The sequence below is a fragment of the Lycorma delicatula genome, chromosome 2 (assembly GCF_047948215.1).
Source record: "Lycorma delicatula isolate Av1 chromosome 2, ASM4794821v1, whole genome shotgun sequence".
Classification (NCBI taxonomy): Eukaryota; Metazoa; Arthropoda; class Insecta; order Hemiptera; family Fulgoridae; genus Lycorma; species Lycorma delicatula.
In genome coordinates, this window is record NC_134456.1 from 10,583,087 (window position 1) to 10,600,488 (window position 17,402).

The window sequence follows — 17,402 nt, forward strand, 5'->3', positions numbered from 1 at the left end:
AAAAAAAGTTATAAGTAATTTTATTGAAAATAATTTTTTTAATTCTTAGTAAAATTTTCATTAATTTTTTTAATAAATGCATATTTTTAAAAATTAAAAAAAAATCTGTTCATTATTTAAGTTGAAACTTACAAAAAAATAATTTTACAGAATTATTGAAAAAAATTGAGGTAAATACTTAGTCATATAACTTTTTTTTTCTTTTTACCTGTCTAGCCTCCGGGAATTACCGTTCGAGTATTATTTCAGAGGATGATGTATGAGTGTAAATGAAGTGTTATCTTCTACGGTCTCAGTTCGACCATTCCTGAGATGTATGGTTAATTGAAACCCAACCACTAAAGAACACTTTCCATGATCTAGTATTCAAATCCGTATAAAAGTATCTGCCTTTTACTAGGACTTGAACGCTGGAACTCTTGACTTCCAAATCAGCTAATTTGGGAAGACGCGTTCACCACTCCAATCCGTTGGGTTTAGTCATATAACTTAAACTGGAAGATATGTACGTAATAAAGTTATTAATAGACTTAATGTAGAAGGAAGACAACATAAAAGTTTTTTTAAAAGTTAATTGCTTCGTTCTTTACCAGAATTTGATAATTATGTATTCTCTACATAAGTTTAATATCATAAGTCCATTTTTAAGAGGGTGGTATTTAGATACGATAGATTATATTAATTTTAGGACATACGTTCTTCGTTATTAAGTAGAGATAAATTTTTATTTTATCCATGTATGACGAGTTAATTATACCCAAAATTTTTCAATTAATTTATTAATCATCTTATACGATTAGTTGTGCAGTCAAATCGATATTGATATTAATATATTCAATCTATCTAAGGAAAACAAGTTATGCCTGTAATCATGTTTACTCTTATTCAGCAATTAAGAAATACTAATAAATTTCACTAATCAGATTTATTATAAAATTTTGATTGTCGCTATTATTTAAATTTGTGTAGTTTTAGTAATATAAAGTTAAAGTAATAATAATAATAATAATAATAATACCGTTATTTTCCTTCTAGCGCTATAGCAGAGTTATAGCTTTAGAAGGGAAAGTGTTGTAATCGGTCCAATCTGGGCATACGCGGTTTTCACCGGATCTTAACGTTTTGTCACATTTACAGGTTTTCCATCCGAAAAACCGGATAGAAATTTTCCGGATGTTCGTATCTACGTGTGTACGTTCGGTATCGCCCTCTAAATCATCTTATATCTCCAGGACTACTGGACCGATTTTGACCAAACATGGTCAGATTTACTTCTGTATTTTGTACATTGACGCTATTAAGATTTCAACTTAAAATATTAAGTTGGTGAGACTGCAGAGAAAGGTCACTCTCAGTATCTCAATATATCGATTAATTAACGTATTATTTTTCTTAGGCATATTTGTTAATTAAAAAAAATAATAACATTTGAAAAAAAAAATCTTTTGCAAAATTATATCCCACCTCAAAAAACGCTCTAAATAAACAAACGGCTATACTGAGTCAATAGTACCCCCTCTCACTGTAAGGAGAGCTAGTGTAGCACTGACGTACTGCTGCTGTAGTTGTCTGCTATTTATTTTTATATAATCTGCCCACCATGAGCTATTCCGGTAGCGTGCCACCCCTGCAGCTCCTAGACCATTGCCAGGCTTAGATGTCTCTCCGCAGCCATCCCCGGCATAAGCCTCCGAGTTCTTTGGGCGGTGCCTTGGACGTGCAGACAAATACCGGCCCAGTCGTCTTTTTTAATGTTTGTGACGTGATAGTTTAGCATAGAATTAAATCAAAGAATAATATTTAAAGTGGCCGCTAGTACCGCCACACCCGCGCGAATGAAATACGGTATGCGCGCGCGTTTTAATTAGAAGCATTGAATTAAATAAACAAAAAATATTATGTTTAAATAAAATAATAAATATTTTTAATTAAGTTGTGTGTGTAATCCGTGCATCACATAAAAGCCGCACTACGGATCCTACAATTGTGCTGTCGGCTTTTTTTAAATTGTTTTCCTTATCTGTTTGTTTTCATGTAAGTTTTTTACTTTTTTTCTACTATTTTTTTTTTTTTTTTTTTTTGTTTCTGATTAATTTATATGTATGTACGCATATGTTAGCCTACGCAACTGAGCATAAATGCACGTGAATTTTTATATTATATCAGATTTAATTGCTTACAACTAACTTATATCTTTTTAATTTTATTCTTATCTAAGAATTGCTTATTATTGTACTTTTTTCATAGTTAAACTGTACAAAGACGCAGGTTTTTTTATATAAATAATGAAAATTAAATAAATATTAGATTTAAAAAAAAAAATGTAATCCATCGGGGTTTTGTGGAAACGCGATGGATATTATGTTTTGGTTTAGTGTATTATTTTATTGTCCCGACAAATATCTCGGAACAGTACTAACTGAAAACTGGAGAAGTAAAGTACATTAAGACGAGAATTGCATCGGCAAAGGAAGCCATTTTTAGAAGAAAAATCTACTTGCAGCAACATGGATCTTTTTTCTTTTTCTGTATAGCCTCAGGAACCACCGTAAGGTATTATTTCAGAGGATGATATATATGAATGTAAATGAAGTGTAGTCCTGTACAGTCTCAGGTCGACCATTCCCTGAGATGAGTGGTAACTTGAAACTCGACCGTCAAAGAACACCGGTATTCACTATGTAGTATTCAAATCCTTAAAAAAAATAGTTATCTTTACTAGGATTTGAACCTTAGAATTCTCGTTTTCGAAATCAGCTTATTTGCGATGACGAGTTCACCACTACATCGACTCGGTGGGTTGGGTTAGCAACGAAGATCTGAACCCGAGGAAGAGATCGGTGAAATGCTATGTTTGTAGTATATTTTTGTACACGAGTGTAACATGGACGCTGGGTAAAAATGAAAAAGATTAGATCGAGGCTTTTCAGATGTGGTTGTGGAGGAGAATGGAGAAGATAAAATTGGCGGAAAGACTAACTAACGTAGAAGAATTAAGAAGAATAAATAAAGATAGAACAGTAACGGCGACTCACAAGGAGGAAACAAAACTGGATCGGGCACATAATTGGGGGAAGAGGAATAATAAATAAAGTTCTTGAAGGCTCCGTTGAAGGCGAATAAAGATCAGGAAGAAAGAAGCTGCAGTTATTAAATGAATAAAGGTTAATGAAAGTTATGATAAGATGAAAAGAAAGGAATGGGGCAGAAGCAAATGTACTACAGTGGTACCAGGGACCTGCAAACAGGCAGAACACCACATGATCGTTATTTTATTGAGCAGTATATAACAATATATGGCGAATTCTCTTATAACAAGTTGCCAGTATCACAAATTTGGTAAAGGAATTGTTTTCAATCGCACAAAATGTTATTTTACAAACCGTGTTCACTTTTTAATGGGTTAAGAAAATTCCACATAGCGTAGGAGATACATCTGTTTCACTGGGGGAATGCAATTCAAAATGTAAACATATTTTGACCGTTCACAAAAGGAAGTGATTCTAAATAAGTAATCATCAAACCAAATTATAATCGGTCACAATACGTCACTCTTTTGTCTAATTCTGACCAATCTGACCTCTACGTAAAACAAATAAAAATTATTTCAAATTAAAATAGAATATAATGTTTTATCTAAGCTACAATTTTGTTTGTTTTCAACCACGTTTAATACAAATAAATTAGTATGCAGATTACAAATAAAATTAAAACCTTACTGTAATACAAACAAACGCACTAAAAACATAATGCAATAAAAATGAAAGTGTTAAGTTATAACAACAAAGATAAAATTAATGTTATCAACAAAAAATTTTATAAATAGACCAAATAAAAGTAAATGATTTTGTTTTAAAAAAAAAGGAGGGCCAATGGCCCGTTAGGGTTTATGTTTCATTACACATGATATTTTTAAATATTTTTGCCAATTGTAGCTAAATAACTTTCCTGAATTTAGCGTACTAACAAAAACAAAAACTTTTACAACTAAAATTTCAAAAGCCTGAACAATTTTATCTGTTTCTTGAGTTGTGGTTTTTACATAATTTCAAACCCAATGTTTTCCTCTTTACTTCCTTGTACAAAGTAAAGGAAGTATTGTGATCGCGAAAAATTTCGATTTTCAGATTTCAACGTAAATATCCATTTTGACAGTCCCTGAATACATTATGACTAGTTTCGGCGTGACGTCTGTAGGTACGTATGTACTTATCTCGCATTACTCAAAATAGTTTTGCACATCCCATTTTGATTGCAATCGACTGGACCAAAAACGTCCAAAAAAGCCTAAAACCCAGAAAGATTTGGATTTTTGGCATTTTCTTAACTGCAGTAGCCCTAATTGAGAACTCTTCAACGATATATCATCATAACTGGTATTTATTTTCATTGGCTCCAGAGTTGTAGTAAAATAAACTTTTAATTAATGAAATATTTGGTTCTTAGGGAAAGGCACATCGGTTCGAATCAGACTTCATCTTTATTTATTTTTTTAAAATTTAAATATACTGATTTATTAATAATTATTAACCTCTCATTGTAAGCAAATGAATACGATGGGTAATAATTCGATTACAACAAAAAAGAAAAAGAAAAAGTATCAGAAGTTATTCATGAAATAAAATTTTAATTTTAAATAAATACTTTCATTTTAAATAAATAAGTATGTGTAATTTAATAGGAATATAAGGAAGTCATGTGGTGACCACATCTGATTTTTTATCCTCAAAATACAAATATAATATTAGGTAAAACGTTCGTATCAAGAAGTATAAATCGTAGGTTCGCTGCGCGCAGCTGCCCGGCGCACCACAATTGGTGCTCTGTATCAATAGCAGCTGAAATAAAAATGTGAGCAGATAAAATAAACAAACAAACCCAACACTATCCTTTTTTATGGGAAAAGAAAATAAGCTCTCTGAATCTGTTAATATGGCTTGATCCAAACTCCAGCCTTTCATCAAATTTATTTACCTTGCTGTATTGTTCCTTTGTAACTTAGCATTAAGTCATTAGACATACATCTGCTTTTTTTCTAAAAAATAATTGCTATTGCTAAGTTTTACACAAAACAGGAGCAAAAATGATGAAAACATACTGTTTTCATCATTAATATTATTACTGTTTAATAATATACTTGGATTCAAATAGCGCAATTTTTTCAATTTAAAATTATCTTTAGCTTACAATTTTAGGATACCTACTTATATAATTCTTTATGTAACATACGATATACCGCTAAATAATAAATAATATCTTCCTGATTTTAAACTTAGGCTAGACACCTTCAACGTTAATGATACATATTGATATTCAAATAAAATTTATAAACAGCAGGCTGAATACAAAGTAAAAATTATCACCTTTTCCAAAAAACAAAAGCTCGGCCGTGCGCAATCAGATTCGTAGACTAAATCCTCTTTGTTACAAAATTTTACTTCCTGAAAACTCACTATGTAATATATTCAGAGCGTATGTAGTGTAATTATATATTTCGATAGGAATCTGAAAGTTTATTGAAGGATAATTCAAGAAGATAACATCATCTTAATATAAAAGTAATAATATACTCGTAAGTTAATTCCTTCCGTTTTATAAAATTAATGTGAAAACTATTTACTTTAAAAGCCGTGTAGAGTAATATATCATTTGTATATGCTTGGTTTTTAATTATTAATTACTTCATTTTAAATTACAAACTGTTTTTTAGTTGCTAAATTTTTTTTTTAGAAATTTGTTATATTTCCTATTCTCTTGATCTTACAAGAAAGTGGATTTGCGCTTTGTAACTAGAAGGTCCTGGTTTCAAATCTCTATCAGGCTTTAAAACTTTAAAGGGTAAACTGCTGTAATTCTGGAGGGTAATCCCTTTTTTTTTCTTTTTTTTTGTCTTCAGTCATTTGACTGGTTTGATGTAGCTCTCCAAGATCTAGTGCTAGTCGTTTCATTTCAGTATACACTCTACATCCTACATCCCTAACAATTTGTTTTACATATTCCAAACGCGGCCTGCCTACACAATTTTTCCCTTCAACCTGTCCTTCCAATATCAAAGCGACTATTCCAGGATGCCTTAGTATGTGGCCTATAAGTCTGTCTCTTCTTTTAACTATATTTTTCCAAATGCTTCTTTCTTCATCTATTTGCCGCAATGCCTCTTCATTTTTCACTTTATCCATCCATCTGATATTTAACATTCTTCTACAGCACCGCATTTCAAAAGCTTCTAATCTTTTCTTCTCAGATATTCCGATCGTCCAAGTTTCACTTCCATATAAAGCGACACTCAAAACATATACTTTCAAAAATGTTTAGGGTAATCCCTATGACTTCTAAAAAATTAAATATTTAATAACTTATTAATTTAAAATTACATGATATTCAAGTAAGTTCCTCTTTTAAATAATTCATTAAAATGTTCGCACAAATTGTATTTTATGAAATACATCTAATTATGACCTTTACAAAGGAAATAACAAAGAAATTCAGTTTAATAAAAATAAAGCTATCGCCCTAAAAATATCCTATTATTAGTATTGATATATTATTAGTATTGATATAAGGTTAAAAGAAATTTCTGAAAAAGCTCAATATAAAGAAAACTTATTTCATTCTTTTCTAACGCTTCTAAGACATATTGTAAAATTACTTTTTGATTACAGCCAACTGAAATCGAATCTTGTAATAATACAAAAAATATTTTTTTACTATTTTCAAACCGTAGGAAACATGGAAAGGTGTCTCAGTGTATTATTATTTTTATAATTATTTTATAATTAATTTAATTACTCTGAAATTATATTATTTTACCGATTTTTTTCTTTTTCTTTTAACTTACAATGTTACCAAGAAAAAAAAACATATATATATATATATAATATACACTTCAAAACTTACGATTATTCAAGGCAAAATGATTAATGAGCTCGGTTTTAACGATAAAAAATTTTTGAAATAAATAAAATTCATTTCAAAAAATACTCAAGAAGCTAAAACCAAAGAACTTTTGTTAATTTCGTTTTTTTTTTTTAAATCGGCTTCAAATTAAATAAAATATACTTTACAGATTAACGACTTAGCAGATTTAAATAACTTTAACAGATTTAATTAACAGATTAAATCTTTTAGCAGATTTCAATAGCTTAACGACTTCAAAAATCTAAATGTTAAAGTGAATTGAAAAAGTATAACTTTTTTAAATTCTTTATGGGTTTTTATTATTTTTTTATTTATTTTTTTAAGTTCTGAATTGAACATAACAAAATGCAGGAGTGTAGGCTGGTGCGTTATCGCCTCTGTACACAGCAGAGGCAGCGCTTTTATCCCTTGTTTCAGAATTATTCTTAATAAATGGTGGTTGTATATTAAAAAAATTGGTATATTTTATTGGATGAATAAAAGGTAGAATTACGTACCGCTAATCATTTACAGTAATTGTTTATTCAGTAGTAAATAATTTTTATTTTTTTATTTTTAATAATCGTTATTTATATTGATTAGCTTGTACTTACCTTGCAGATACGGGATTAAATGGCACATAATATCACCGAACACAAAATCACGTAATATATTTCCAACTAATGTGAACGGCATGCAGAGTACACCTAATAGAAGATCTGACACAGCCAAGTTGAGTAGAAAAAGGTTAGTAATTGTTCTCATACTCTGATTTCTGACTAATGTAAGAATTACTAAAACATTTCCTGCTACTGCCAGAAGAAATATTCCACCGTATAATGGTATCTGTACGCCCCAAGAACCACCCATCATCTGTTTAAACAAAAGAAAAGAAAATATTTAACGTTACAAAGATATATTAAAAAGCGTAATTGCATACAGATTTATATAAAACGTACTAAGTTATCGGTTAAAATTATTTGTATATTTAAGTTACTTTGTAAAAGTAAATTAAATATAAAAATAATTAAAAATTTATTAAACAACGAATAATCGTAAGAATTATATTATTTCAGTAAATGTTGTATGTATTACACGTAAATGAATTCAGCTCGGTAAGTGTTTTTATAATTTATAATTGAGATACTGATTGAAAAGAAAAAAGCAATGGGTTTGGAGAGGAAAAAATGTTCTGCTTTATTACATTCAAATAAATGACAGGATTTTATTAAACACTAAAAACAGTGTAGGATGAATTCACATTTACAGAATAAGCGTTGCAGTTTATTCATTTAATATTATCATAATATTAATACCGAATAATACTGGAGTGTTAGAAAAGTACTTGTAAAATATTCATTCAGTTTCATAATATACTATATATATATATATATATATATATATATATATATATATATACAAACCTACAAATAATTGTAAGGGACGTTTTAAGGGATTTATCAAATTTAGTGTATATTTATTTACAGACAAAAACTAAAATTATTAAAGAAAAACCATACAGAAGTTGCTTGATACAGAATGGGTAATTGAGTAATTACGTTTGATGTTTCCACGTAGATCAAACGTCCCATTAAAGATTTTAATCGTAACTTGCGCATATTTTAGGTCAGCTGTAAATTGAAAGCAATAGAAACTGAAACTGAAGTGAGAAATTACTATTAAGTTTTCACATTTTTTATTTTCGAAAATTAATTTCAAATCAAGAATTAATAAAACATTTGAGATGCAGAAAAAAATTTAGATTTAATAATGTACTTAATTCACTTAATAGATAGGCGTATTAGTAATAGAAATATTATTATTATTACTATCCGATCCGTCTAGCCTGAATCTGTATCCTCGGCCTAGGTCGGCGCAGGCAAACCCTGAGCCAAATCAGGGACTCCTCGGGGCCTCCCGAAGCCACGGGGCATACCACAAAGCCGCAGAGCTCGCATCGGTCACCATTCCCGTCTACCTAGAGGGCTTCACCCCCTGGACCTCGCACCATCATGTTTGTGAGAATAATACTAAGAAATAACAATTAAAGTATTGAGGTTTTATAAAAACCTGTAAAAAGAAACAAAATTTCATAAGACAGAATAATAGTAACTTCTTGTACTTATTTTTTTTTTATAACCTCCGGATCCACCGTTAGATATTGCTTCAGAGATTAAGTTGAATGTCAATTTTTGTAGCGTGTGAAACTGCCACGCCTGACCGGGATTCGAACCCGGGACCTCCGGATGAATGGCCGAGATGCTACCATTCGCGTCACGAAGGCCGGCAACGACAGTAACTATGGTAACTAAAGTACACACACCTCTGACGACGAAAAATTTATAATTTATTTATTTGCCATGGTGGTAGAAATAATGAAATAAACGGATCTTATTTTGTCTTTTTTCTTTTCCTTAATGAATATTTTTATTTCACGACTTCACCCTCCTTGGTGATAAAAAAATAACGAATATTTTTAATATCTAGCCTTTAAGAGAGCTAGGGCCTCGGTCTATGGCTTGAAATCTTCTCTAGATAACGTGAATGTATCTTTCAAATTTGAACTCAGTCGGTCAGTTGGTTCTTGCGTGCTGCGAGAACAAACAGATAAACCATATATATATATATTTCTATTAGTATTTTACGCCAATCTCGGTGTATTACCCCTCTCTTTTAAATCGGGTTTTGTTTATTTATTATATATTTATAATATAGTTATCATTAATGGGAATTCGGTTCACACGATTAGCAATGTTATATCTAAAGTATTTTCAAGCGAAAATTCAAGAAAAGTATTTGAAAAATTGTAGTGAAAACTAATATATATTCCAGCATTCCAGTAAATCGTATATCATGTGTAGTAGCAGTATATTTAAAATGATTTTCTGGAATCGTTTTCTTATTCTTATAAAGAAGCTGTTTTTTCATCCAGTGAAAAATCTGCATATCTGAAACAGCAGTTCATATCTTAGAGCGTATTTTTTCATACACTCGTAGAAAACATTTGTTGTTGACTTATCCATATTTTAAATTGTAATATAAGTGAAAAATATAAAATGAAATAAATAAACTTACAATTAAATAAATGCGAAATTTTACGTAATTTTTTCTTAAAAGGTTAATTTCTTTATTCATTAAATAACTACCTCCGTATTTATTAGTTATTAAATAATATTGAAATCTTTTTATAGTACTTTTTATATTTTTGTGACTGTAATTGATCTGGATGTTGAATGATGTAACAAAACCACAATATTTGCGATTACAATTTACATATCATATTCAGTTTGTTGTAAAATGACAAAATAATTTGGATGATTTAAATAATTTTAATCATTGCAAAATTAAAGTCTTTAAAAAACAAAAAAAAGATAATCTTGGAAACAGTTTTTTGTGTTATAAGCGTAAAAAATCGTTCAAATATTCTTTTTATTACTTGTATATATGCATAAATACGCAAATTTAAACATTCAAATTTAAACATTTATTTAGAAAAAGTGATTTTTCAAGCTTAAAGAGGAGAGATTCAATTTTTTTGTAATTCAATTTTCATCCAGTTTATGATAAACTTTTTAGCGATGAAATGTTTGCTTTTGTTAAGATAAACAAATATTATACTCACATCAATAAAATATTTTGTTAAAATATATATTTTTAATATATATATATTATTATTATTATTATGCTTTTACGGCCAACATGGGACCACTTAAGTCAATTTTAGTTGGATCTTTTCTGAGAAAAGCGTGTTATTTTACTCTTTCGAGCTGCCCAGTATTTCTTCATCCGTTCAGATCTTGCTTTCTTTTCTTCATCCGTAAACACCCTCTTCGTTGTATTTTGTCGTTTGTCTGTCTTTTGTTTAAATCTAATGCTTTTATCTTTTAGCTTTGTAATTTTTCCAGTTTTATTCTGTAGGTCGGTCAGGGAAATTCCCAATTCTTTCATATCTTCTCTAATTTCTTTGATCCATCCTACTTCTAGCTTTTGGAACCAGAGCTTTTCAATGATATTTCTTGACAGTCTTGTTTGCGGTGTCCTTATGAGATGACCGAAGAAAGAGATTCTTTTTTTCCGCATAGTATCAGTAACAGGCTCTATTTCTCGATACACCACCTCATTTGGTACAATCCACTATTGGCCTTCTTTTTGGTGTTTTTTATTGATACACGTTCTGACAATTCTCCTCTCTATTTTCAGAATTTTTTCAATTCGGTTTTTCTGAGTGATTTTGAAAAGGGTCTCGCTTCCGTAGGTGACTTCTAGCTGTACTACAGTTTTATAATGTTTAAGTTTTGTTTTAGCAGAAAGGCATTTTTTGTTATATGTTGACCGAGTTAATTTTTGGGATTTAATCATTTTATTTGTCCTGTTTTGCCATGTCACTTTTTCATTTAAATTATAAGTTATTATTTCCCCTAGATATTTAAATTGTTTTACTATTTTAATTTTCTGATTGTTTACTGTAATGTGCTCTATTACCAGAGGATCTATGGCCATTAGTTCAGTTTTTTCGAAAGAGATATGAAGCCCTATCTTTTGTGCTAGGTTTTGAAGGCTCATGATTTGTGTTTTGGCTTCTTGAATATTATTTGCTAAAAGAGCGAGGTCATCTGCAAATCCTAGGCAATTTAGTGTGATTGAGTTTTTCTTAGTACCCATTTTTATATTTTTGGGATTTATTTCATACCATTTTCTCATGACAAATTCAAGGGCGCAGTTAAGAAGCAGTGGTGAGAGGCCGTCTCCTTGCCTCAATCCAGTTTTTATGTAGAAGGGTTGAGAGAGTTCACCTCTGAATTTCACTCTGGACTGGGTATCGGTTAAAGTTAATTTTATCATGTTTACGAGTTTAGGGTGAAGGCCCAGGTTTCTCAGAATATTCAGCATGGATGGTCGGTGTATACAATCATAGGCCCTTTTAAAGTCGACGAAGGTGATTATTAGTTGTTTTTTCCGTCTTTTATATAAGTCCATCATAAGTTTTAGGGATATTATTTGCTCCGGGCAACCTCTCCATAGCCTAAATCCCCCTTGGTATTCCCCAAGTTCCAGTTCAATATATATATTAAGTTAGTAGTTCAAATACATATATATATATATATATATATAAATATTGGATTATTTGGTACTTTTTATCATAATGGATTAAAATAATACTTTACGCCGATCTCAGTTGCGGACTGTGTGTCTTTCTCTTCATCCAGAAGATTCTGGGTTCGATTTTCTAACAGGGACCGCAATATTTCTTCTGCTGGAAAATTAATTTTTTTATCATAAAAAAGGTTTGTTTTACCATGGACGTAATCGGGTGTAACCTGTAGTTAGCGGAGAGACAATTGATAAATAAATATTGTCATTCTTCAAAATTATTTAATTTTTAGTGTGTGATTTTTTTAAAATTTTAGTAATATGCAGTTATGAAATTTAATAGAGGTGATAATTTCAAATTTAATAAAACAATTAATTAAAACAATTTTGTACTGTTTGTATTTAATCTTTAATTCCCGGTCGTAATTTTAAAAATTCTACTTAATTTATTCCAGGGAAAAAATTATCTTGAACAATATCAATTAGCGAAACACGATACTGTAAAACGATACAGTTTGCATTCTTGCCCAGACTGCACAACTACTTATTTTATGTTTTAGTTTTGAGCCAAGTGGCGGGTTATTCATTTAACTGTTAACTGATATTATCACTAGTTTTATACACAGTGTGGAAAACACTAGGGAAGCACTTTATCAAACATAAGAAGAGATAGATATAAATTCGGCTACACGCCCGGTCTGCTTACAAAGCCTTTACATGTATTTTCATGCAGACTTTTTAGATTTGCATAACAATTTAAGATCATTATACTAATTTTATAATATTTTAGTTTTTTTAATATTGGATTAAATATATAACTAATACATAAAATTTTGCACATTGGTAGGTCTCCAGACATGTACTGGCTTCCGGGTATGTATCATAATTAAGCCGAGAGAGGTTACGGGGATAAACTAAAACATTTAACTGGAAAAAAAGAAGTTTTTCCAGAAATTTAAACAAAAATTTTCCTCCTAAAAGAATTTGTACATTTAGACCTTGCAGTTCGATACATAGATCAACGACTATCCAATTTTTTATTAATCTGAATAAAATGTGATTTCTGCAAAATATTGCACAATATCAGTCATATTCTGCAGCTTTCTTAGCCATGACTTTATCATTTAAAGTGAATCGTTGTTCAGTTAGCCATTTATTTAGGTTTGGGAAGAGGAAGTAATCTCTGGGAGCCAAATCCGGTAAATACGACAAATTTAACGTGGAAGCACTTTGAAACGTAAATCATGTAATTTTGCAGCAAAAACTTGAGAGGTGTATACAGGTACATTTTAGTCGTGAACTATAGACTTTCATTTTAATCAGATGTGGATCGTTTAACCTGAATAACAACTTCAATTGGTCTAGTAATACTCCCCGGATAATGACCCTAACGTTTGCCAGGTAGCCTATAAGCACCACCAACACGAGAACCCCCAAACAATCATAGCCATTACTTTTTCGTTATCGCTTTTTTGACGGGAATTCACCAATTTATGTTCACTGTTTTCTGCTGTTTCGTCTCTGGCGTATAATGGTGAACGCATGTATCACCTTCTTTTGTAAACCCCAACCAAAATCCCGGGTTTTAGATGATACAGATGGCAAACCTCTTTAACAACTACCGGGAGAGAACCAGAAATTCTCAAACAGGACGAGCGGAAAACAATAGAGAAATCGAGAGACAAGTCACCAGACCTAATTAGCCTCACAGCGAACATGATCAAAAAAACAAATGAGTGATGAGTTACGACTGTGCTCCAGATCTGTAAATATATATGGTTAATCGGCAAATGGTCTGATGAGTGGCAACCTCGATCTCGATGTTCATACTTCTACATAAAAAAAGGCCGTACACGGCGCTTTGAAAATTATAGAACTAGTTCTCTGATTTTCACAAACGAGTAAAAATTTTGTTTTTTAAATTCAATGAACGTCTACGGTATTATCTGAACAGAGAAATTTCTGCAGAGAAAGCCGGATTTGTCAAAAAATGTACGCGTGAGAAAATTCCAAATATTAGGCAACTAGGAGTTTAACACTCCTCTTCTAATATGCTTCCTAGATTACGCCAAGGCCTTAGACTCGGTCAAACGAAAAGATCAGTATTGAAGGAGATGGGTGTTCATATCCATCTTGTTACCCTCATTCGGAACTTAAAGGAAAAAACAGCGCAATGGTTAGACTGGAAAATGACATAGCGAAACCCTGTTACCGGTCGAGAGGAATACGATAAGGTTGTGTTCTGTCTCCGATCTTATTCAACATTTACGGCGAATATATCATGCGGAAGAACCTAAAAACTGGCAAGGCGAGATACGAATAGGAGACCAGCGAATAACCACCTTAAGGTTTGCAGATAGTTCTCAGGCTCTGAAGTCAAAATAAAGGAGATCCTCAACAATGTTCAGCAAGAAAGTGAAGCACTAACCCCTAGTGCTTTTCTTAATGTTTAGTTTTACCCCAAAACTAAACATTAAGAAAACAAAAGGTATGGTCGCAGACAAAGCCAACGATCTTCTAGTCAGTGATGCGCTATGTGATTTTGAAAAGGTGGAGTTTGTTATATTTAGGATCCAAAGTAGAACCCACCGGGTTGGTCTAGTGGTGAACGCGTCTTCCCAAATCAGCTGATTTGGAAGTCGAGAGTTGCAGCGTTCAAGTCCTAGTAAAGCCAGCTATTTTTACACGGACTTGAATACTAGATCGTGGATACCGGTGTTCTTTGGTGGTTGGGTTTCAATTAACCACACATCTCAGGAACGGTCGAACTGAGAATGTACAAGACTACACTTTATTTACACTCATACATATCATCCTCTGAAGTATTATCTAAACGGTAGTTACCGGAGGCTAAACAGGAAAAAGAAAGGATCCAAAGTAGATAAAGATGGGGGCAAGTCGGTCGTAATACGAAGAATTATCTTGGGAAAGGAGGCTATTACGAAAGTGACAGCTATTTGGAAGGATAAGGCGTTCACGATGAGTACAAAGGAAACACTGCTTCAGGTATTAGTCTTACCGGTAGTCATGTACGGCGTTGAAACCTGGATCATCAAGGTGGAACACCGGAGGACAATTGTTGCATTCGAAATATGGGCCTGCAGAAGAATGCTCCGCGTTGCATGGACGGAAAAGAGGATGAACAACTCGATTATAAACAAGCTGGGTTGTCCGCGATATGATTCTGCCGCATCCTTCGCTTTTTCGACCATATAATTCGTAGACCCGGCGAAAATTTTGAGAAGTTAGTTGTACAGAGACTTATAGGCCACATACTAAGGCATCCTGGAATAGTCGCTTTAATATTGGAAGGACAGGTAGAAGGGAAAAATTGTGTAGGCAGGCCACGTTTGGAGTATGTAAAACAAATTGTTGGGGATGTAGGATGTAGAGGGTATACTGAAATGAAACGACTAGCACTAGATAGGGAATCTTGGAGAGCTGCATCAAACCAGTCAAATGACTGAAGACAAAAAAAAAAAAAAAAAAGTTGTACAGAAAAAATTAAGAGCAGCAGATCTTGAGAAAGACCACCGAAAAGATGGCTGAATAACGGGGCTGAAGAAACGTTAGGCGCACTGATTCGAATTGAAGAGGACCGTCAGCTATGGGAGTAAATTTTCAGCGAGATATGGATAGGTCACCAGTCCATAGACGCGAGAGGAAGGATCACTGATGATTGATGATCCATTTAATCTTCTTCAATTCCTCCATTCTCACATTTCAAATCCTTCACTTTTTCTTTTTCTTTTTGTTTTTTTTTTAGTATCCATGTTTCACATCAATTAATTTTACATCCATGTTGATGTTTCACATCAACTCCGAACATAACATTTTAAAAGACGCTTATTCGAATCGAATCGCATTATATTGTATATAACTGTTTCTTTCTGTTAAGTGTTATCATCGCTACTGATATTCTTAGTTTTATTTCGTTTTTACTTTTGGAATTTTATCTTGAAAGGATTCCATTTTAAATATTTTCGTATTTTGCTACCGCAACGGCAAAACGACAAGAAAAATGAACATTGTATACCACAGAATTATATCTTTACGGTCATCCCCAGCACAGAAAAGTAGTTCCTAAATATTTCTTTGAATAGTACATCTAGTTCCTCTCTCCTTTTGTAACTCATGTAGTAATGATAAACCCGTATAATTATTAATTAGTACGATAAGTTAATGAATGAGAACAGACTCATTTACGTTACTCCTACGCGATTAACTAGTGCCTGTTTGTGAATATTGTCAGGGCGTAGATGACGCCGAACATACGCTGTTCGAGTGCCATAGATGGGAGCTACACCGCCAACGATTAGTAGATGAACGCATTGTGACGGGAAATCTTGTGGAGTGGATGTTGGCCTCTGAAAATAACTGGAAACGGTTCGCAAACTTCGCGAGAACAGTTCTCCGTACGAAGGTGGAGGAATATCGACGCCGGGATTACTAGAGCGCTAAGTGTAGGGAAGGATGGAAAGCCCCGTCTCGGAGGACCCGTATGCTTTGGTGTACGGGTACCTGTGAGGGAACGAAGACTCCATGGGAAAGCCTTCGCGAGGGGTTAAGTTAAGACCGAGACCCGGTCGAGGGTGTTGGTTTTCTGGGGGTGCTTGCGCCCTTGGTGCTGGCACCTTTGGTTTGAGACAAGGCATAATGACCGAGACCCGGTTCCTGGTGGGGGGGGGGGGCGGAGAACGGCATAGCCAGGCCCTGTTTCCCCCACCGGGGATTAGAGGCAGGCACAAAAGATCCAGAACCGGGGGGGGTTGACCTGTCGTGCCGGATGTTAAGCCGGTGGATGGGAAGACCTCCTTAGAGTCGGAAGGAAAAGGACACGTCCCTGGGCCGAGTATACTTAATTGGATGTCCGGCCCAGGGTGTGAGAAAAAAAAAACTAGTGCTACATAGACTAAAAACCAGCTAAAAACCAACTGAAAGTTTTTACCTGAACGCGTAGCAAATTTTTACGTGGTTCCAATTTATGGGGTTATAAATATTCTACAATACTGTGATTTTCAACAAATTACTTTTTATATTAATAAATTTCAGTTTGAAAATTTCGCTATTTTTATTATACCTAAAGTAAATAAGATTCAAACTTCATAAAGTTGTCAATAAATGAAACATTTTTGGATATAATTAAATTGTTAAAAGAAAAATCTAGTAAGTTGATCCTTTATTTACAAAATCCTTTTTATTCTTTGAAAATCGGTTGTAAAATGATATAGATATTTAGAACTGTTCAAAATATATTTTTTGCTTTTGAATGCATAGATACTGAAACTTTTTAAAATTAGAAAACATACAAAAAAAAAACTGACTTCTTATTTGAATAAGAAATCTATTACGGTGATGTTCTTACTTCCTTGTACAAAGTAAAGGAAAATAAAGGAAACATTGTGATCTCAAAA

General features: G+C 32.5%; 1 protein-coding gene and 1 long non-coding RNA gene across 2 annotated transcripts in view; one reads left to right on the forward strand and one right to left on the reverse strand.

Moving 5' to 3' along the window:
* Nucleotides 1-7,767, reverse strand: part of LOC142320114 (cholecystokinin receptor-like) — a 197,056-nt gene extending 189,289 nt beyond the window's left edge. The window contains exon 1 of the mRNA XM_075357795.1: nt 7,512-7,767. Within this exon, the coding sequence (XP_075213910.1) occupies nt 7,512-7,767 (256 nt within the window). The remainder of the gene's footprint in view (nt 1-7,511) is intronic.
* Nucleotides 1,697-17,402, forward strand: part of LOC142320116 (uncharacterized) — a 443,053-nt gene continuing 427,347 nt past the window's right edge. Inside the window, exons 1-2 of the long non-coding RNA XR_012755291.1 lie at nt 1,697-2,034; nt 7,519-7,644. This is a non-coding gene — a long non-coding RNA (uncharacterized LOC142320116). The remainder of the gene's footprint in view (nt 2,035-7,518; nt 7,645-17,402) is intronic.